The sequence below is a fragment of the Gopherus evgoodei genome, chromosome 1 (assembly GCF_007399415.2).
Source record: "Gopherus evgoodei ecotype Sinaloan lineage chromosome 1, rGopEvg1_v1.p, whole genome shotgun sequence".
Classification (NCBI taxonomy): Eukaryota; Metazoa; Chordata; order Testudines; family Testudinidae; genus Gopherus; species Gopherus evgoodei.
In genome coordinates this window covers 190,783,023-190,805,514 of record NC_044322.1, presented here as the reverse complement: position 1 = coordinate 190,805,514, position 22,492 = coordinate 190,783,023, and the positions used below count along the sequence as shown (strand labels likewise).

Sequence of the window (22,492 nt, the reverse complement as noted above, 5' to 3'; positions counted from 1 at the left end):
ACACGAGAGAACCAAGAAGGCACAATCACCCCTATGATGATGGATTGTGCAGATATCACATCAAGTTTATAGCATGGACACATTGGCTGGATTCTGTTTCCCCTTTCTTGTGGCTTTTGCTATGGGGTTTTCCATGCCAACAGATGCTTCCTGTAGTGCAGCTGGTGGGAGACAATGTTATAGTACAAAACTCCCTGGTATTTACTGCTCCAACTTCCACTGGCAGTTTTTGAGAAGTTAACCTTGAGAAGGATTGGCAGCAGGCCCAAAACCTGTTTCCTGCTTGGCTCACACCTCTCTCCTCCCCATAACATTATGAATCTCTGCTGCAACTGGAACAACACACCAAATTCAACTCCACTCACGATGAAGCAGGAAAAAACACAACCTTTTGGCTAAGTGCACCACCTAATTCTATAAGGTGTAACGTTACCATTCCCTGGCTCACTTCACCAGGAGTCCTAAATAAATCAAAGAAATACATACGAATTGTTTGACTTACGTTACCAAAGCTTTTAACGCCTACAGCATTTCAGGTGAAGGATCTGTTTAACAAGATTTCTCGTTACTGAGCCTGCGATAGATGTGCTCAGCCAGTCATACAGACTGGAATCTGTGTCACCTCATCCTTCTCCTCACTTCCAAAAAAGAGTGAGCTTCAGAGAATTTTATAACAGAGAAGTTGGTAACAGCAACTCCGGTGTGTGTTATTGCCATTAGATCTGAATTTAATCTAAGAGGAAATTGGATCACCTCACACAGCAAGCTTGGAAAACAGCCTATACATGTCCATTCTACTAAAGACAGATTAAAATATTTTAAACTGAGACAGCCTCCAGACACTTAGCTACCATAGTGATGAGTTGTGGTGTAAATACTGTGATGGGGCAAGGCCAGATGGCTACAGTAAAGTACTGAGAAACAGGTATGTTAGCTCCAGGCTAAACAAATCCCTAGTACCCTGGTAACCAAATGACAGTTGCTCCAGGTTAATCAAGGCACCTGGGGCCAATTAAGATCTTTCTAGAAGGCAGTAGAGATAGCTACTTTAATTAGAACACCTGCAGCCAATCAAGGCAGGCTAATCAGGGCACCTGGGTTTAAAAAGGAGCTCACTCCAGTCAGGCAGGGAAGAGCCAAAGGAGAAGGAGCATGTGTCAGGAACTGGGAGCAAGAAGCTGAGAGTGAGAGAGTGAACTGCTGGAGGATTGAGGAGGACAAGCGTTATCAGACACCAGGAGGAAGGTCCTGTGGTGAGGATAAAGAAGGTGTTTGGAGGAGGCCATGGGGAAGTAGCCCAGGGAGCTGTAGCTCTCATGCAGCTGGTACAGGAGGCACTATAGACAGCTGCAATCCACAGGCCCCTGGGCTGGAACTCGGAGTAGAGGGTGGGCCCGGGTTCCCCCCAAACCTCCCCAACTCCTGATCAGACACAGGAGGAGCTGACCCAGACTGTGGGTTCCACAAGAGGGGAAGATCATTGAGGTGAACAATCCGCCAATAAGCGCAGGACCCACTAAGGTAGAGGAGGAACTTTGTCACAACTGGTGTCAGGGGTGGGATACTTTGGTGTGCACAGCGCGGCGGAAAAAAAAAAAAGGTTTATTTTTTTTTCCACCACAATGGATGACGTAGTGCGGGCACTGATACAAGCCACAGCAGTGCAGCAGGAGGCTACCCGTGTCCAGGCAGCCACCCAACAGGAGGCAGTGCGGCTGCAGCAAGAAACTAATCGCCTGCTGATGGACCAGGTTTCTCAAGACTGAGCTATGTTGCGGGCAGGGCCGGCTTTAGGAAGTGCGGGGCCCAATTCGAACATTTTCGGTGGGACCCTGGCAGGGATGACTTAAAAAAAAAAAAGCCTTTTGTTTCTTCCATGTATTATTTACTTTCCATAAATATATAAATAATACAATTATATGTTATGTACATTGCATCATATATGCTCTTGATTGCTTATTTATGACCGCTATTTCACATGTGTGGGTCCCTGCCACTCCCTGCAGGTGTGCACATGTGTAGGTCCCAGCTGCTTCCTGCCCCACTCATTGAAGCAGGTGTGCAGGGTTACTGCCCTGGGAACTGCAGGGCAGCAGTGGACATGGGGCTGGTTGGAGGCAGGGCAGGGGCTGACTGGAGGTAGGGCAAGGGGTGCAGGGCTGGCTGGAGACAGGTGGGTGTGGGGTAGGCTGGCTTCAGGCAGGGCCGCAGGGGGATGCAGCAGGGGTTGAGAGGGCTGGAGACAGAGGAGTGCAGAACTGGCTGGCTTCAGGCAGGGGTGTGCAGCAGGGATTGGCTGGAGACAGGGTAGGGGGTTTAGGGTTGGGTGTGGGCAGGGTGTGCAGGGCTGGTGCGGGCAGGGCTGTGTGTGTGGGGCTGGCTGGCTTTGGGCAGGGCCACAGAGGTGTGTCGTAGGGGTTGGCTGGAGACAGGGCAGGGGGTTTGGCAGGGGCTGGCTGTGGGCATGGGGTGCAGAGCTGGCTGCAGGCAGGGGGGGCAGGGCTGGTGTGAGCAGGGCAGGGCGTGCAGCAGAGGCAGCTGGAGCCCTTGCCCTTTAAATAGCCCCCAAGGCTGCCACTATCCCAGGGCTCTGGGGGTTATTTAAAGGGCCTGGGGATCCCCTGCTTCTACCCCCCCGGAACTTTTAAATAGCTGTGGGAGCCCTGGAGAATACATGGGGGCTGGGAAGGGTGCCCTCCGGTGGCTATTTAAAGGGCAGGGTGGCAGAGGCAGCTGGAGCCCAGGCCCTTTAAATAGCCCCCGGAGCCCCCTGCTATCCCAGGGCTTTGGGGGCTATTGAAAGGGCCCAGAGCTCCAGCCGGGAGAGCAGGGCTGCAGTAGGGCTTGCGTTCCGGCCGGGAGAGCGGGGCCGTGGGGCGGCTCGCCCCACTCCGGCCAGGGCTCCAGTCAGGGCCGCGGGGTGGCTTGCCCCGCTCCGGCCGGGAGAGCGGGGCCGCAGGGCGGCTTACCCTGCTCTGGCCGGGGCTCCGGCTGGGAGAGCGGGGCTGCAGGGCTTGCCGTGCTCCAGCCGGGGCTTCGGCTGGGAAGAGCCGGGCTGTGGGGCAGCCGCACTCCCACTGGTGCTTTGGTCAGGGGAGCAGGGACCTGGAAGACCCCAGAGCAGACGGCAGCCGGGGTAAGCAAAAAAAATGTAAAAGGCGTTTAATGCGCGGGGCCCTCTTAGTAAGTTCATCTTCTGTAGAAGTTAGTCTGTAGAGAGCTCTGAAAGTGCTAGTTATTTATTCTCCTACAGAACAACCTTGTTTAAAGAGGCCAGGGGAGGCTGGGCATTACTGACTGCCTTGTCATCACAACCCTTGTATCAAACAAACAGAACAGCACAGAAACAGTGCTCTAAGGGAACTGGATTTTCAAGAAGCAGTTGCGTCAGAGCTTCCTTTCTCCCCTACGTATAATCTAACTACAGGCGAAGAAATAGTCCTCTCTTTGGGTCCCTACTACCAAATGTTTATTCTGAACACACAAGAGATCCTCTGAAAATTCAGCGAAGTGAATTCATAGCTGCAGTGCTATATGTAGTTTTTTCTGCCAATGGAGGGGATATTATGATAACAGAAAACAAACCATTGTTTCAAGTCCAAACCACAGAACAAATCTCCCTTTCAGGTAAAAAGCAAGCAAGATGCCCTCAACATTAGTGTAGGAAGAAAAATCAGCACCGAGACATTGCTTGTCAGTATAGTGGACAGAAGATTCATTGCTACCAACGGGAAGGAGTAAGCACTGATATGTTTATTCCAAGAGCCACTGTTGTACATAAATAGCCCTTGGAAGTGTGGTGAAGAAAAGCCTCATCTCACTCTTTCAGCCCACACTTATTAAGCAGCAGGGATTCGGAGCAATCAAATTTTTGAATTGCTCCGCTCCAAAGCCCTGCTAAGCAGGAGTTTTACTATCGGAGGATCTGTTGCACACCTGGACATTACTAATCTTTCACTTCTGGAACAGAAGCCAGGTTTCTCCAATTAGTTCGTAAGTGGACTTTGTCTCTTCAGGTCCAGACTAAGACTCCCAATTGACCACATCACAAAGCCACCCCACAATGGATAGTTTAGTCTCACTAGCCACAGACCCTGATGCTTTGATAGAAATGTGTTACGGATTAGGAGGAGGTAGTAACCCTCTGAATTACATAAACAGCCAGCCGGAACTAGAGCATACAATACAGCATAGTCTCCAAAGTTGTAACCTCACTAAAGATCAGATCATACAGACTTGAACTCTGCAGCCACATAACTGCATTCGTCTCAGGAACAAAGACAGCTCCTGTTTATAGTCTCCAGCCAACCCTGATACCAGCATCATTGAAACTGACCATATCCTCAAATCCCAAACAGGCATCAGAGGGCTGAGATACAGAACACAGCTATCCCTTCCCATCTCTCCCTGCAAGAGTCAGGAGTCATATTAGCCTGAAAGAGCTCAGGGACACCTTATGCAGTGCCTTCGACACTGCTGCAAAACATTCTGGAATAAGAGGGTCCCCATAGGAAGTTATATAATTCTATTGGTTTAAACTTCAAAGAACGCAGTAACTTCGGCACAAAGATAAAGAACTTGGAGCGCTGCTGCTGAAAATAGAACTGGCATTCTCATCGGCTGTGCTCTACCAAAAAACCAGGGCCGGCTCCAGGCACCAGCTCAGCAAGCAGGTGCCTGGGACAACCAACAGTGAGGGACGGCATATTGGGCTCTTCGGCAACGGGTCCCTCAATCCCTCTCGGAGGGGACTGCTGCCGAAGCCTGAAGCTGATCGCGATAGCGGCTTTTTTTTTTGCCTTCACCCTCTTGGGGCGGCAAAAACCCTGGAACCGGCCCTGCAAACAACAGGCTGGTCTCTAAACCACACACCCTTGGAGATTATGCTCACTCGCAGGCAGAACAATATGGTACAGCTCCCCCATAACTCTAGTCTACACGCAATTCTATCAAAGTTTTTCAGGGAAGCTAGATTTTCCAGAAATCTTTTTTTTGCTTCCATGGCAACCTATAGAGATAAGAGGCCAGTAAAACGCATTAGGTCCAACTGTGCAGTTATCTAATCATTTAGATTGGTACTTAGTCCAAATTTGCCCTCCCTTTAGTCACTGCACCTACAAAAGTAGGTAAAAATCGAGGAGTCTCTTCCTCTCTTCCCTTCTCCATGAGCTGAAGAACAGGCTCCCAACCAAAATTGTGGTTTGGAAGTGCCTTATTCAGTTTCCTGATCTTTGCCTAAATACAGAGGCCAGCAGTTGAGGCAGCCAGCCAGAGCTACAAATGCATTTTTTTTCCAAACAGCACTCACAACTCCAACCATCTAGTGCAGCGTTTCTGATACGCAGCCACCAGGGGCTGTGATTGTGGGGAGGGGGAAGGGGAGCAGTGGCCCCTCCCTGGTGCTCCTGGATGCACAGCCTTGGTGTTGGTTGCTGGCTCTTCCAACAGATGTTGGGTTCTGCCATCCCGGGAGTCATCTAGGGCACAACACTAGAGGAGAAGGCAGCCGGTGAGTTCCCCCATTTACACAGGGGTGGTGGGGCTCAAGCTTTGGGCTTCAACCTTGGGGTGGCAGGATCCAGCTGCAAGGCTTCAGGCTCCAGCCCCCTGTTGCCTCCCCAGATCCTCCATCCGGGGCTTAATTTGTCCCTAAACTTGCCGGGGCTAAGTCTGCTGTGAAAAGCGATACTTGTATGTTTGTTGATATCATGCTTCACAGCAGACTTACTAACTAGCACTACATAAATTACTATGATTTGTACATGTACATATTTGTTTTTCCTGAAGCTAATTAAGTATTTTAGGAAAGTGTGAGCAGCCACCAGCAAGAGATGGTGGCGACACTCTGAGGCCACCGAATAATTTGTCCTGAGAACCCTAGTGTCTACAATGGTAGGTTTGGAGCTCAAGAAACTATGTTTATGTTTAAGCTCTTTCCCACATGGGAAAATTGACCAAAATAGCTATTGCAGAATAGTTTTCTCCTCATTTGGTGTAATCAAGCCAAGTAAGAGTAAAATAAATGCAGAATCATAAACAGATAAACTCAAGGAGGAAGTTGAAATACCAAATACAGAACCCCATACTCCGCGACGTGGCATTAAACAAGATGAGAATAACCAGTAAAGTTAATTGCACTTGAACATCTCTTGTGGAAGTGTATATCTTCAGAATAATTATGAAGAAGCAGACACCACTGTGTGCAGGTATGCTTTTTCTCAGCTAGAAACAGTCTTTGGGTAGGTTAATAACACCTACTTACCAGAGGTGCATTGGCAAAGTACAAGCAGCAGTGGCATAAAGCCTCTCTGGAGATGGTCATAACTAACTCTATTCTCAGCCTGACTATATCAGTAACTACACCTTTCCTGCCTCTAAGGGTACATCTAGACTACCTGCCTTATCAGCAGGCGGTCATCGATTTCTCAGGGATCAAGATCGCGTCTCATCTAGACGCAATATATTGATCCCAGAATGCGCTCCCGTCGACTCCAGAACTTCACTAGCGCGAATGGCGGTAGCGGAGTCGACAGGGGGAGCCGTGGACGTCGATCCCACACTGTGAGGACGAGAGGTAAAACAATCTAAGATACCTCAACTTCAGCTACGCTATTCACGTAGCTGAAGTTGCATATCTTAGATTGACCCCCCGCCCCACCCCAGACCAGCCCTCAGAGGCAGGCTCTACAGCAATCATCCTGTAGTAGGGAGAGGATGGAAGGTTATTCAGCATAACTGTAAAGTTGCTTTACAGAACAGATGTTCAAGAGCAAAACTGTTTCCAAGCTAAGTTACCCATTTTGACCCCTAAAACTTATTATTAGTCTTCACCCAATTGGACCAAGTGGTCTTGTGGCAGAACAAGCTTGTAGTTTGCTTAGAAACCAGTTATATATTTTTCCATCTCTTATTTCTCATGAAGTTATCCACTGGGTGACACTCAGTTTAAGAGGAGGTTGAAGTGACAGGAGCAGGAAAGTCTAAGTGTCACTGCTACCTGCTATTTAGCCCTGCTCTTTACATCCCTCCCTTGGCTCTCCCTTCTCTATCACATCAGACACAAGCTACTTACCTTCACTTTCAATGCCCTTCACAGCCTAATCCCGCCCTGCCTATCATCTCACATTTGCTATCAAGCTCTCAACTCCCATCTCCACTTGGCCCAAGAAGCCTGCCTCCATCACCCACTTGTTAAACTTTCAAACAAGCATCTTTGTGTCCTCTGCATACCTCATCACTCCTCACACCTAGGAGCTCCCTGTAAACATCTGCAATCCTACTCCATTACCCTCCTTCAAATCCCTCTTCAACTCCTTTGCCGAGATGGCTACAAAAAAACCGAACTACTGTGTTGAGAGCACCGTTTGCTGTGTTGAGAGTACTGCCTATGATACTGACCAACATTGTTTCCTTGTGCTCTCCCATCTGTCTCTTCTTCTACACAGACTATGTCTATACATACAGTGCTGCAGCTCTCCATTGACATAAAAAAAACCCTCCTCCGCAAGCAGCATAAACTATGATGGTGGGAGAAGCTGACACACTGCTGTGCACCTGAACGCTCATGTTAGTGTAATTTATGTCACTCGGAATATTCGCACACACATTTTACCAACATAAACTGTAGTGTAGACATAGCCTCAGAGTCTAAACTTTTGAGGCAGGGACTGTCTTTGTTCTGTGTTCAATGCCTAGCACAATGGGTCCTGGTCCATGACTAGGGCACCTAGGTGCTCCGATAATACAAATAAAGTGATAGAGATAACTTTCACACGGCATAAGTGTGAAAATTAAGTTAAATAAGATCAAGGTTAAAATGAAAGTCAAAAGACTTAAACAGGATGTTAATAAGATAATTAAATAAAGCAAGATGAAAAGACAAGTAAAGGTATGGAACTGAGGTGTTGAAGTGATATCACAAGGTTGGCGTCCGTCCCAGAGCAAGTCCTGCTGACAGTTTAGGTTTAAGTAGCAGTGTGGTAATTTGTGCAAAATGCTGAAGGGGCCAGTAATGCCACCACTCACTGAGGGCTCGTCTACATCAGAAAGTTGCAGCGCTGGTGAGGGAGTTACAGCGCTGCAACTTTGAAGGTGTACACATCTGCAGGGCATCACCAGCGCTGCAACTCCCTGTTTGCAGCGCTGGCCGTACTCCCGTTTTGTCTCGGGTGTAGAGGATCCAGCGCTGGTGATCCAGCGCTGGTAATCCAATGTAGACACTTACCAGCGCTTTTCTTGACCTCCGTGGAAGGAGGAAGCCTCTGGTAATCAAGCTGGTCTCCTTTCCCGGTTTGCTCTCTCGTTCCCGGAACCCCGAGCAAGCAGGTCTCCTTCCCTGCGGTTTGCTGGGTGGCTCCGGGAACGCGAGAGCAAACCGCGGCGAAGCTGGTCTCCTTTCCCGGTTTGCTCTCTCATTCCCCGAACCCCCGAGCAAGCAGGTCTCCTTCCTTGCGGTTTGCAGGGTGGTTCGGGGAACGCGAGAGCAAACCGCGGCAAAGCTGGTCTCCTTCCCCAGCTTGCTCTTATGTTCCCCGAACCCCGAGCAAGCAGGTCTCCTTCCCTGCGGTTTGCTGGGTGGCTCCGGGAACGCGAGAGCAAACCGCGGCGAAGCTGGTCTCCTTTCCCGGTTTGCTCTCGCGTTCCCGGAACCCCCCTTGAAGCCGCCCAACAGCGCTGCAGTGTGGCCACATCTAACACCACTTGCAGCGCTGGTTGCTGTAAGTGTGGCCACTCTGCAGCGCTGGCCCTATACAGCTGTACTAATACAGCTGTAACAACCAGCGCTGCAAAATTTTAGATGTAGACATGGCCTGAGACTCTTTGTAACACCCTACGTCAGCTCCTCTGCCAGTCAGACTCCTGCCCAATATCATGCCTAACAAGAGAAGTCTACCTTTCCAAATGTTTTAGTACATGGAATTTTTTTCAGGGGGGACTGGTATTGGGTATTTTGCATTCCCTTACAGCCACGATCACCACCCATGATTAGTGTCACTTCTGCAGTGAAAGAAAGCTAAGCTCCTGATAGCTACCTCCTCCTTCACATGACATCTCACAACAAAGAGAAAACTGCTTAACACAACAAAGAGAAACTACTGTATTGCAGAGTGGGATTTAGTAGCCAGAGGGAGTCTTCAGGGATGGTCTAACCTGTTTTGCATAAACTCCATGCCATGCATGAATTCCAGTGTTTCAGCTCCACACAAAAACAGGTAGCAGTCGGCCAATCATACAGGTATCTTCTTCTGCATTGGCCAATTCATCCACTCACAGAGCATATGTCCAGTTTGTTCCCGACTTGCAGTTATCAGAAATTTCAGAAATGTGCTCTCTACCACCACACGTAAACACTTCACTTCCCACCCCAAACTGAACTTGAGGGTTAACACTGCGATATAAATGGTGGCTGAATGCCTCGGGGCAAGGACTCTCTAAGGTTTCAGAGCTTTCCCCATTGTGTGAAGGACATCTCTGAGCAAGTGTGTGTATTGTTTCCCCTCCTATTCATGATTTCCTAACATCTGACAGCTACAGCAATTCCTTACATAAAAGTAATATTAACAGAATAGCTGAGTATTTTAAGCTATCAACTTGTTTAGTAGATGGAAGAGAGGAGATCCTGCCCCAGGTGACTAAGGAGCACTCCCAAGTCCACCAGCAAGTGCTCCCCAGACCACCATTTGGGAATCTCTGCCTTTGAGATGGACAGTGCTCTGTGTATAGAGGACATCACTATCAAGAGTGAGCAGTCCAGCACTTTTCACTATCAAAATAAATTTTCAAGGACGTTAATCTGTACAGTTTTTGCCCTTCTGGACAGAGTATACCTAAGACCACAAGTGATTTTCTCTTTGCTATGTAAGACAGGATTTTGTTTCTTTATCCCCTATCTGGATAGAACACAGGCTGTTAATATCCTGAAAGTATAAGCCACTATTAAAGGCTATATGGGTAAAGACTCCTAATGCCACAGATGAACTCTTTTTCCACTGTCCAAAGCATTCTTCACCCAGATACAGTAGAATGATAGAACAAGGTCAGATTACTTAGATACATGTTCATTTTGTTTGGAAGGAAAAAGTTGTGGTTTTCCCACTGTAGGACAGCTTTCCTCTTGCAATGATAGTTAAAAAGCCACTTATGTTCATATGATGTGACATGTCATCAAGGCTTTTTAGTCACTCCTGCTGGTTATTCTACTGGGTTATTTTGTTAATCTTTATTGGTTCCTTCGGTTTATTACATGAATTTCCACAGAGGTGAAGGCACTGGACTAGGACTCAGAAATCCAGATTCCATTTCCAGATTTGCACCTTGTACACCTAAATGTGCCTTCGTTATTCTCCTGTGAAGTAGGCGTAATAATAGTTCCATGCCCCACAGGAGGTTTAGGGGCTAAATCCATTAATGTTTTGAAGTGCTCAGATATTACAGAGATGCACAGTACAGAAAAGGAACAACTTTTAAGTTGGCTGTCACCCTAATATGTAAGTTTGAGAACTGCAGACATGAAGTTAAACTTTAATTTTTGGTGATTGAGTTGCCACTTATTTCAGGCTGATTACTTTGTCATCCAAACCAAGCACATAGCTACAATTAACCAAGAGGTATTCCACCTCTTGTCTGCAGCTGAGGCCTTATCTATGCTAAGCATTTTCAGAAGTTCTCCCACCATGGGGCTGCAGCAGTGCTAGGTCACTGATTGGGGAATTTAGGTGTACACTGAAGACATTCATAGTCTATAACACAAACATGAGACCTACTTTGTCACGTACCATACGCTGGATATGGTAAGGAAGTCATTTTACTTCATAACCACCACAACCTTAGGGCAGACCAGAAAGCAAAAACCGCCATCCGTCACTATAATTTTCTCAAGTACCACTCCTAGTGACCACCCCCTCACTGACTGCACCATAAATTCTAAGCATTCTACAAAAAAATGCCTAACACACAGAACCTGTCCTGGGGCACACTTGTAAATAAAAATTCCAACCCTATTCAGATAGTAAAAGTTACCCGTTGCCTATCCTATAAGCTGGTTGGCACAATTCATTTTGAAAAGTTTGTTAAAATGAATGAATGAATGAATAAAAGAAATAAAGATTTCTTAAAAGCTAGGTTTAACAAGACCTAACATGACTAAACAGTGATTGTGAGACACTTACAGACACACATGCAAAAACAAATTTTGGTTTATATTTAAAAGCATTCCTACCAATCTGGGAATAGCACCATTCCAGAATCAGGAAGTAAAACTATTTAAGAAGGGGAAACCAAACTGGTCAGTTTCATTGAAGGGCCTATTTGAAAACGCAAAAGACAGAATACCAGGCTAGATGGACCTTGGACTGACCCAGTATGGCCACTATTATTCTAAAGCTTATAATAAAGCATTAAAAGTAGTTTCTGTAGAATATCACACCACTGTCTCTGAGTGACTGGACACTTGGAAATGCCTATGAAACAGCTACACGTATGGAGCGGGGTTGGCAGGATAGCCTATACCCAGCAATAGCTTCCTTCCGGACCAGGTTAGGTTGCTAACCTTACAGCTGCCCCTCTACTCTGTTCCCAGTGGTGTATTTCAATTCAGACCCCAGGACTGGGTGCCCCATTTCCAAAGCAGCTGCGACAACACAGAATTTAGTTCTTGGCAGAACCCCCAATGCTTTACCCCCTTCTTCCAGCTGGAAGCCACCAGTCCAGTCCCTACAGGTAATGGGGAAATCCTCAGGGCCCCACTCAGACACCACAGACGGGCTCAAAACACAGAAGCAAATACCACTCTTCAAGTTTATTTTAACCATCTCATCACTTTTCATGTCAGCCTCAGGCTTTGGGGACTCAGTCACGGGCTGAGCAATACTGCCCCAGTCTCCACCCACCCCACTATGTACCAGTCAGACAGCACAGCCTGGGGGACCAGGCTCCTCAAGGACTTGCCGCCCCTGCCCTCGGGTCCAGGGGTGGGATATCGGCCAAGGCCGCAAGCGACACGTGCGTTTAAATCTCGTCACGGCAGCCAACCCCCCGGCAGCGGGGGCGGGGGCGGGGGCCTGTTTTCCCCACCGCTGCCCTCACCCAGCCGCACCAGAGCAGCCCCCGAGAGCGGAGCTTTGAGGGGCTCCAGCCTCCAGCCCGGGAACCGCCCCGCCCAGGGCTCCCCGGTCCCCACCCCCCCGCACTCACGGAAGCCCAGAGCGGCTGCGGCCGCCGCCAGCATCAGCGCCGGGGCCCGGCCCGGAGCCACCCGCCACCCCGCGCCGCCGCCCGCTGCTGCCGCTGCCATTTTCCTGCCAGCGCCGCCCCGTGCCCCACAGTCCCGACCCCGGCGCAGCCCCGCCCCTTAGGGCCGGACGGTGGGCGGGGAAAGGGGCTCCCGCCAGATGATGGGACGGAGGAGCCGTCAATCGCGCACACCTCCCGCGTCCCGCTCTCCGTCCCCCTCTGACTCCGCCCCGTGTGTCCGGTGTGGGAACGTGATTGGCGAGCTGGATTGTCACTCACTGGAAGAGCGCCCTACCAGAAAGGGTAGGCGAATTCCCATGGCCACGCCCCTGTCCGGAACACGTGACACAGAGCGGGATGCGGGGGGCTCCCCCCTTGCTGGGCCCGTTCCTGGCGGGCTGTGGCTTATGGCGCCCCGGCCATTACCCGTGTGACGGGCTGCTCCGCACCCGGCCCCAGTGCCTGAGCCACCTCTGCGCGCCCACCCCTCGGCTTTCCGGGCCAAGCCACCAGCGCTGCCCGCTCGGAACGGGTTGGTTCGTAAAGCCCCAATTTCTGGAGGCCTGGGATTGTACAAGCATCTGAGCTCTTTATTATTTTTCCTACTCTGATTTTTCCCCATGCGTTTGGGTATGGGTAGTTGAGTGTGCGTTCCCATTTCTTTGAATTATTGTTGGTAGTTATCGCTTTTCCCCCTAAAGATCATTGTCATTGCCTAGTTGATCTGTACAGCCTAATTTTTGAAGTAGGTTTATAGTATTAAGTATTGGTTCTTTGCAAACTTGTGGGTAGTTCCAGGGAAGACTTAGGTTAGGCGATTACTGCAGTTAAGGCACTAGGCTGCTGTTATATACACTGAAGAGGACAAACACATTGTTACATCCCATTTTTATTGTCATCTCTTTCTTGAAAATCTGTTGGGGGGGTGAGGGCTGCATTCTATTTAATATTTAAATAGCTGAAGCACAAATTTAACCATGTTGTATGTTATTCCACTCTGTAGCAGTTTTAAAATTCATTGCTGGGTGCATCTTGCATCACACGTTTTTAAAGTTTCTCAGGCAGGAAAATGACTTCCCTTGTCTTCTGCTAAAAGAACAGGAGTACTTGTGGCACCTTAGGGACTAACAAATTTATCTGAGCATAAGCTTCTTCGGATGCATAGTGATCAGTTACATGTACTTCCTTAGAGAAGACCTTCCTCTTTTTGTTTAAGGTGGCCATGGCAACAACGCTCTTTCAGACTTTAAGGCATCCAATTTAGGTAGCTTAAGAGCTTTTATTAAATCTATCTATTTTATATAGACTTTGAATTACTGAGTACCTTATAGGAGAGAAAGGAAAGAAAGGCCTTGTATGCATAAGAAGTTGCACTGATTTAAATAAATGTGTTTTTGTAAAAGTGATTTAATTAAAATGGTATAAACCCCAGTTAATTTACTAAACTAACCTACATTGATATAAGCTCTCAAATCCAAGGCCCACAGAGGGGTTTGTACTAATTTAGCTACCCCCAAAAACTGACCCTAAAACTTGTGAATCTGGTGTACAGACATGGTCTATAATCATAGATATGCATATCAATGCCGTCATTAATGAATTCCATATTGATCTGTCCTCACTACGCTTGTTTATCTGGGGATACGGATATCACGGGGGCTGGTGATATCTGTATTGTAGGGATGGGCAAGAGAACACCCAGGCACTGCCTAGGCTGCTATCCAGCTTGCCTAGTATCAGATGACGTATTTAGTGACCAGGCAGAACCAAGAGCAACACTAATAGTAGTAGCTGAATGCCCATGGACTTGCACAGGTGTAATTAATAAAATACCAAGAATATCTAAATTCCAGTGATGACTGAATCTGCTGCTATTGTGAACAAAAAGTGCTCTCTCAAGTCATGCTTGTAGCTGTTTCCATCACTTCACACTGATTCAGACATTCTAGGTTTCAGAGTGATGATGGAGTTTATTGTGTGGTGGTCATGAGGACAGGGGAGGTGGGGAGATGCATTAGTTGTTATGCTTTGCTGGGCAAATTGTGTAGATTTGTGCTGGTGGAGAACGAGGACGCTGTGTGTGTGCAGCTACTGTATATGATGGTTGTGCTGGACGATTACCTTGAGGTTTGGCCAGGTAAAGAGCCATAACTAGGTATTCTTACGCCCGAGGCAAGAATATAAAATTGTGCCCTCCCCCAGGGCCGGCTCTGCGGTGGGAATTTGGCGGCGGGTCCCTCAGTCCCTCTCAGAGGGAAGGGCCTGCCACCGAATTGCTGCCGAAGAAGGAATGAAGCAGCGGCAGTAGAACCTGTGATTTTGGGGGGGTCTGACTCATGATTTTTGACTGCTTGGACTGGTAATGTTGCTTCCAAGATGGTCTTTGGTTCCCGTCCAGTTCCAATCCAGAGAAGGACTCAGAGGTTAAGAGAGGAGGAAGGTACTGGATATCAGCAGTGGCCACTAGGGATCAGCATGTGTCCAGAAAATGCTGGGAGTTCAGGTCTGCAGGGCAGGATCAGGGATGCCAACAACCACCCCCACCCACCCAAGGCTCTGGGAGGAAGTCTGGGGTGCAGGCTCTGGGAGGGAGTTTGGGGATAGGAAGGGTGTGGAAGGTTGGAGTACAGGGGTGAGGGCTGTGGCTGCAGATGAGGGGTTTGGAGGGTGGGAGGGGTTCAGGGTGAGAGTTGGGATGAGGGCTCGGGCTGGGAGGGGCTCAGGGCTTGAGGGTGTGGGGGCTGAAAGCTCTGACTGGGAGTGTGGGCTCTGGCATCGGCAGGGCTGGGGATGAGTCTGGGGTGCAGGCAGGCTGCTTCAGGACAGGGGCCAGAGAGGACAGCTCCCCCCAGCCCTTTCCCTGCCAGCAGCAGCAAGCTCTGTGGGAGGAGCCCCTCGTTCCTGCCCCCCCAGCAGCACACTCACCCACACCACTGTCACTGCACATGCTCCTAGGGCCCCTCTCAGGTCCAGGAACCTCCCTCACCTCCTGTGTGGTGGGTGCTGCATGCGCCTCCTCCCCTGCTGTTGCCCTTGACTGTAGCCTCACTGGGGGTGAAGGATAGGGCTGCCTCCTTGCGCAGCATGGGGCATGAGTGGTGACTGCAGGCGGGGAGGGCTGTGCTGCTGGAGGGTCCCATTGAAAAATGAAAGGGTCTAAGGGGGAAGGGCAGGCTCTGAGTCAGTCTGCCCTGGCAGTGAGATGGAGGCACTAGGACCCTGCGGCACCAGTTGCTGCAGGGAGGCAACATGGAGTTGCTCTGCTCTGGGCTGGGGAAGCAAGTCAGGGTCCGGGGACACTCAGGGAAGGCATGGCAAAGGCTGCAGGTGGGGCGGGGGTGGGGGGGAGAAGAGAAGAGATCACCTCAGTTATAAATACCTCTGTGCCAGCAGCTTTCCCCCCACATCTCTGCGCCCCTCAGCTTTGTGCACCTGGCCAGGTAATACACCATTTGTGCAGTCTCCCTAAAACAACCAATGAAATTGTTCCATGGAGATTAGCTGTAGAGCAAGGATAGTAATTGGTTGAGTTCTCTCTGAAGGTACAATATGGCATGCAGAGAGTCCTAGACCGGACACAGACACATGCCTTACTGTAGCTGTACACCACATGGATGTAATTAAAGTGAAAATGGCTGAGAACTTAAATTAGACAGTAATTTACCATAAAATCCAGTGGATTATTCAACCAGGTGATAGTCTGAACAAAGAGCTCTCACACGTACTTGTAGCTGTTTCCACTGCTTCACACTTGACTCATACATTTTAGCCTGAAGCATGACACTCCAGGAATCTTTTCATAAACAGTATTTATATTACTACAGCACCTGGGTGGCCTTGCTATGGCCCCAAACTCTATTTCTAGGCACAATACAAAACATAAAACCAAGACAGATTATAGAGATCTTTGGCAGGGACTAAATACAAGACAAGACCATGCAGCCAATTTGACATGACAGGGAAGGTACTCTCAGCTGTAAAAGTCGCCAGCAACGGTTGGTCAGAAGCATTGTGGGATACCATTGGGAAAACCAAGTAAACCAACACAGCTACATAATCCACCCTTGTTGCCTATGCTAGCTCTGCACTGGTCATGGACATCAGCACAATGAGCAACACAGAAGTAAGGTTAACAGTACTGTAACCCTTTCACAATAACCTTGAGGTCCCCCCCCCCACTTCCAACTCCTTTTTGAGTCAGGACCCCTACACTTAAAGATAGCGTGAAATTTCAGATTTAAATATCAGAAATCATGACATTTATGATTTTTAAAATCCTGTGACCGTGAAATTGACCAAAATGGACCATGTATTTGGTAGGGCCCTAACTATATGAAACAATGTGCCAGACAAAAATGAACTTTTAAAATTTACTGCATTTCTAGGGGGAGGTATATGTATCTCTTCCAGTTATGCAAGAACTCAGCCTTTTGAAACTGCATCCTGAGGAGGGGATCTTCGTCTGTTCAACACCTGTCACATGAAGACAGGATGAGAGGCCAAACCTGTATAAAAGGAGAGACTCAGATTCACGTGTGTGGTAGTTCTGAGCTAAGTTATAAACTTAGAAAGTTGCTCACCTTGCGATACCTGAGGTTCTTCAAGATGCGTCTCCCTGTGGGTGCTTCACTCCAGGTGACAGTGCGTCCCGGCGCTGTTGATCGGAGACCTTCAGTAGCAGTGCCTGGTCGGGACGCATGTGCTCAGCTGCTGTCTCACGGCGGCATTAGGGTCTGCCTGACCACGCGTGCCCTGCACCCCCCTCAGTTCCTTCCCTACCATCAAGTTGTCCGATTAGTACTCCAAAGTAGAAGGGAGGAGGGGGGATAGTGGAGCACCCACAGAGATACAGATCTTGAAGAACCTTAGTTACTGCAAGGTGAGTAACTTCCTCCTCTTCTTCAACTGCTGTCTCTGTGGGTGCTCCACTCCAGGTGAATGAAGCAGTACCCACTGTGGTTGCTGGGATTTTGGAGTTGTGTAAGGGATACCATATGGTTGACTATGGCGTCTGCCGTGGTATCCTGTGTGATAGCATTATGTTTGACAGATGTCTGTCAAATGTCCACGTGGCCACCTTGTATATGTCTGTAATACGTACGTTGTGGAGGAAGGCAACGGATGTTGACGTTGCTCTAGTAGAATGAGTTCTAACACACTCTGGTGGTTGAACATTCTGGGTCTGATAGCAGGATCTGATGCAGTCCAAGATCCACTTGGAGAGTCTTTGCTTAGAGATAGCATCACCCTTTGATCTCTTAGTAGTAGAAACAAATAGCCTAGGGGATTTACAAAATGGTTTAGTTCTGTCAAGACAGAATGCAAGAGCCTGTCGGATGTCGAGAATAGGTAACGTCGCTTCCTGTGGAGTCGTGTGAGGCTTAAGATGGAATACAGGTAAGTTTATTGGCTGGTTAAGGTGGAAGGGAGACACCACCATGGGGAGGAATTTGGGGTGGGGTCGCATAGTAATCTTGTCTTTAGAGAAAATGGTGTAGAGAGGGTAGGCCATCACGGCGCTTATTTCACCAACCCTTCTCGATGTTATGGCAACCAAAAAAGCCACTTCTATGGACATGTGGATCAGGGATGACATAGCCAGGGGCTCAAAAGGGGGTTTCACGAGACCTTGGAGAACTAGGTTGAGATTCCAGGAGGCTACTGGTAAATGACTCTCAGGGTAGAGATTTTGCAGGCCCACAAGGAAGCGTTTCATGGTAGGGTGGACAAAAAGTGAATAGCCATCTAGAGTGTCATGGATGGTGGTAAGGGCTACGACGTGTACTCTGATGGAACTGAGCGAAGCCCATCCTGTTTTACTTCGAAAAGATGGTCTAAGATGTGAGGGAGGATTGCAATTTGGGGTATCAGGCATCTGTGGAAGCACCAGATGGAGAAGTGTTTCCACTTTTGCATGTAAGTTTTATGAGTGGAGTTCCTTCTACTGTGCAGAAGGACGTATTGGACCTGTTCTGAGCAGGCTAATTCATGGGATTGAAACCCTGAAGGAACCACACCATCAGATGGCGTTTCTGGAGCTGTAGGTGAGGAAGCTGACCACAGTTCAGGGAGAGGAGATCTGGTCTGTCAGGGAGAGTCCTTGGAGGACGGATGGACATGCGTAGCAGATAAAGATATCATGTCTGTGTGGGCCAAGCTGGGGCAATAAGTATGACCCGGACCTTGTCCTCTGTGATCTTGCGTAGAACCCTGTATATCAGTGGAATCGGTGGAAAAGCGTACGAGGAAATTGTTCCAAGGAATGAGGAACATATAACTTAGAGATGTGTTCCTGAGTCCCACTCTGGAGCAAAATAGATGGCATTTGCGGTTTTGGAGAGTGGCAAACAGGTCTATCGACTGAGATCGTGCTCCTTCCTGCCTGTTCATGTAAAACATACATGCTACATTATCCGTCAGAACTCGCATGGACTTGTTCTTTATGGTGGGAAGAAAGTGAAGGCAAGTGTACCTGATGGCTCTGAGCTCTAGAAGACTGATGTGCAGCTGTGTCTCTGATAGCGACCAGCGGCCCTGTACCTTGGGGTCAACTAGTTGCGCTCCCCAACCTATCAGGAAAGCATCTGTGGTAAGCATGAGTACTGGGGAGTGTGGATGGAAGGGAACACCCATGCATAGGTTCTCTGGTTTTGTCCACCAATGCAGGGAGGCCAATACGTTCAGTGGCAGTCAACGTTATGCAAAACTGTGTCTGCTGGATTTGTAGTTGGAGTTGAGCCAACCCTGAAGGCATCTCATGTGCAGCCTGGTGTATTTGACCACAAAGGTGGTGGCTGCCATGTGACCAAGAAGCTGTAGGCAGGTCCGTGCCTTTATTCTGGGGCAAACAGAGATTGTGCGTATGAGATGCGTAATAGTGAGGAATCTGTTGTATGGAAGGGAGGGCTCTGGTTCGAATCGAGTCCAGGTGAGTTCCAATGAACTCTATCTGCTGTGTAGGTATCAGGGTGGGCTTTTGGAAATTTATTTGCAAGCCTAGACTGTGGAAGAGAGAGATGGTAAAGTTAGTCACTTTTAACATCTTGTCGTAGGAACTGGCTTTGATAAGGCAGTTGTCTAAGTAGGGAAAACTATAATCCCGTGTCTGTGGAGGTGGGCCACGACTATGGCTAGGGTCTTTGAGAATGCCCTCAGTGCTGTGGAGAGGGTTGGAAGGTTGAGGAGTCTATGTTGCATTTCCTGGACTTCCTCCAAAGGAATGTCCTGGCTGAGTATCACTCTCTTGAAAAGTTCCTGGAATTGCTTAAACTCGTCCACGTTTTGTGGAGGTGGAGGCATAAGGGTGTACTCTGCAGCTGATGGCGAGGCAGGAGCCAGTAAATCTGGGAAGGGTTCATAGCCCAACTCTTCAAGAGGGGGTTCAGGAGCTCTAGATGTTGATGGAGCTGAGGATATAGGCGTAGGACGACCTTGCGGTCTGGTAGAAGGGGCGCAAGGAGGAGCAATGGCAGGAGCCAGCCATGAGTACTGCTGAGGCCAGGACACCAGGTAGGAAAAGTTGGGTCCTGGCCCCTGGGGGACAAAGTAGGGAAACTGAGGCTGGTTCTTATGATGCACTGTGACTTGGGATAGATATGGCTCCAGTGGAGGAGGAGACTCAGATGGGGAGAACTCTGCCTGCTGCTGTTGTTCTCACTCTCCGTGAAAGTAGCCAGGTCAGGTGGCAAGAGCTGCTCTTCAAACAGTGAGTGCTCCGTGTCTAGGAGCGGAGGGTCAGGCTCAGGGGGCCACAGAGATATCCTGCTGGTGCAGAAATGGTTTCTGCTCCCTAGGCTGGTGTGCTGCGGAGCATGGAGTGTGAGCAGCAGCCCGGAGTGATTTTTGCTTGGCTTTAGTAGGAGCCACGGGACATTTGTAAGAGTCCCTCTGAGGGTCTGGATCTACTCCAGTGGGGGTGGTGAGCAGGCTCAGTGTTGACGTTCTTGTCGATATCGAGGTGTAACATGCTGCTGGCATTGTCCATTGTCGGTGCTGGTAGGACCGGTGCCGAGGAAAACTATCCACTCCGCGAAGTCAGGTCCCTGTTTTCGCGCCCCGTGTGAGTTGCTGCTGAGGTGCTGCGGCGTTCAGAGTTGCCTGCTCTCAGCACTGCCTGCACCAAGGGTAAAGACCTTGCGAGAGATCCTTTACCCTTTTGAGCGTCTCTGAGAGGAGACATTAGAGCTTCCTGCCTTTAAATGTTAGAGGGTGAAGCCGTGCTCCCGGTCAGTTCTGATTTGGCAGGGGAGCATGAGGGAGAGGGTTTACTGCCCTTCTCCATAGGCGGCTGAAGAGCTGTCTCCATGAAAAGCATTTTAGCCGCATGTCTCTGTCACGGCAAGCTCTAGTTTTTAAGTTAGTACAGTGGAGATACTTCACAGGAACGTGCGTCTCACTGAGGCATTTGACACAGAGTGAGTGCCCGTCAGATCGCAGCATAGACTCCTTGCAGGAGCCACATTTCTTAAAGCCTGGAGACACCAGCATAATGAAAGTATGAGCAGCCAGGGAAGTTTCAACAAGAGATTAACTCGAGGGGAAAAAAAAAATTTTAAACTAACAAACTATGCTAAAGGAAAGGCAGAACTGGGAAATGGCTAGCTAACTATTTCTATTTTTCTCTACTTATTTCCTACAGTAACCAGGGAAGAGATGAGCACTACCTCGAGTCCCAACTTCAGCTAAGGACAGTTGAGAAGAAACTGAGGGGGGTGCAGGATGTGCACGATCAGGCAGACCCTTACAACGATGTGAGACAGCTGCTGAGCACGTGCATCCCGACCTGGCACTGCTACCGAAGATCTCTGATCAATGACACCAGGACGTACCATCACCTGGAGTGGAGCACCCACAGGGACAGCACTAAGAAGAGCTGCAAAATCCCGTTGATGGGGTTTGAAAGACTGACTCCTACAGAGCCCTTGTCAGCATTGGGGTGATTTCTGTTAAGTTTATTAGCATACATTTAGGTATATATATTCTCTGTAATGCTTTCACCTTACGAATAAATGTGCTTGCTTACAAAAAGCTGTGTCACAGTTTATAACTGTAGGCACTTAAGTTGTTTACAGCATCTGAGGAGAAAAGCAAAGGAGATGTGCTGAGGCAGTTTGATTTGCTAGAGAATACACAGTGTAGGCAGGGAACTGTACACCATGGAAATACCTCAGTCAGCAAGAAGTGAGTTGCCTGTCTCTGCCCAAGAGAGGTGACAGCTAGGGAGCCCGAAAACCTCGGAGTCGATGTTCTTGGTAGACCATGGGGGAAAAAAATACAGGAGTAGTTGCCTTGAACTGTGACAAACACTTTGCATTACAAATTATTCTGAATCCCTGAAGTAGTGATGAGCTTCTGGAAAACAAATACCCATCCGACGTCACAATTTGTTCCAATTACTCCCCACAACCAAAGTTTGTCTTTTATTCCTGTGACCCAGAGAGCAAAGCAAACTCTTGACTTCTTCCAGCCTTAATTTATTTAATGAACTAAAGGATTTCGCTCCATGATTTCATCAGGATCAATTGAATAGTTGTCTCTCCCATCAATTTTGCATGTCCAAAGTCACAAGCACACATTAGGAACTAGTTTGAACCCAAAAGGGGAAGTGGGTTCTTAGCTGCATAGAAGTCTTAGAGTAGCTCAGAGAGAGATACATAAAACCCCTTTTTGTCACCTGCAATATAACACCCTGCTAAAGTGAGAGATTTAATTATATTACTTCATAATGTTTCTCTAAACAGAGATTAGCTCAGTTTAGAACGGTTAGTTTTACTTTAGATGAAAATGATTGTAAACCTGTTAAATTTTTGACACCGTTTCTTCTAATAACTATTTAGGAAGCTTTAACAGTTGGATGAGTTCTACTTTCTTGTGCTCTCAGAGCGGTAATAGCCTTAACATACAGACAATCCATAAGTCTTCACTAGACCCCTTCAAAATGCCTGCATGTTTAGTTCCTGTTCTGAGAGGAGTGACTTCCATCATCTGAAGTTTAAACAGCATGGAACCAAGCATCTATTTCACCAACACCAAGACAGACAAAATATTAGCTTCCCTGCATGATGTCATCCAGCCCACACCCCACCTCATCCCTTCAGAAGCCTGTTGACTATGACAGTCATGCAAAAGAGATGGGATTTGTTTACAGATTTTAGGGCATGGGAAAAATTAGGATTTGGGAATACTGTGTGAGACAGGTTGGACCACAGAAATCCCCTTGGAGGACTGCCACCTGATCTGTTGAGACTACCTCTGAGCCCAC

The 22,492-nt window shown here is 48.5% G+C and overlaps 1 protein-coding gene and 1 long non-coding RNA gene across 3 annotated transcripts in view; one reads left to right on the top strand and one right to left on the bottom strand.

Annotated features, from left to right (window-relative positions):
• LOC115660184 (myelin protein zero-like protein 1) overlaps nucleotides 1–12,270 on the bottom strand; it is an 81,506-nt gene extending 69,236 nt beyond the window's left edge. For both annotated transcript variants that reach the window (XM_030581275.1, XM_030581268.1), the window contains exon 1: nucleotides 12,193–12,270. In XM_030581275.1, the coding sequence (XP_030437135.1) occupies nucleotides 12,193–12,226 (34 nt within the window). In that variant the 5' untranslated portion in view covers nucleotides 12,227–12,270. The remainder of the gene's footprint in view (nucleotides 1–12,192) is intronic.
• Nucleotides 12,271–16,540: 4,270 nt separating this feature from the next.
• Nucleotides 16,541–21,253, top strand: LOC115660210. Its single transcript, XR_004002779.1, has 2 exons — nucleotides 16,541–18,820; nucleotides 20,870–21,253. It is a non-coding gene; the product is annotated as an uncharacterized LOC115660210 (long non-coding RNA).
• Nucleotides 21,254–22,492: the final 1,239 nt, after the last annotated feature.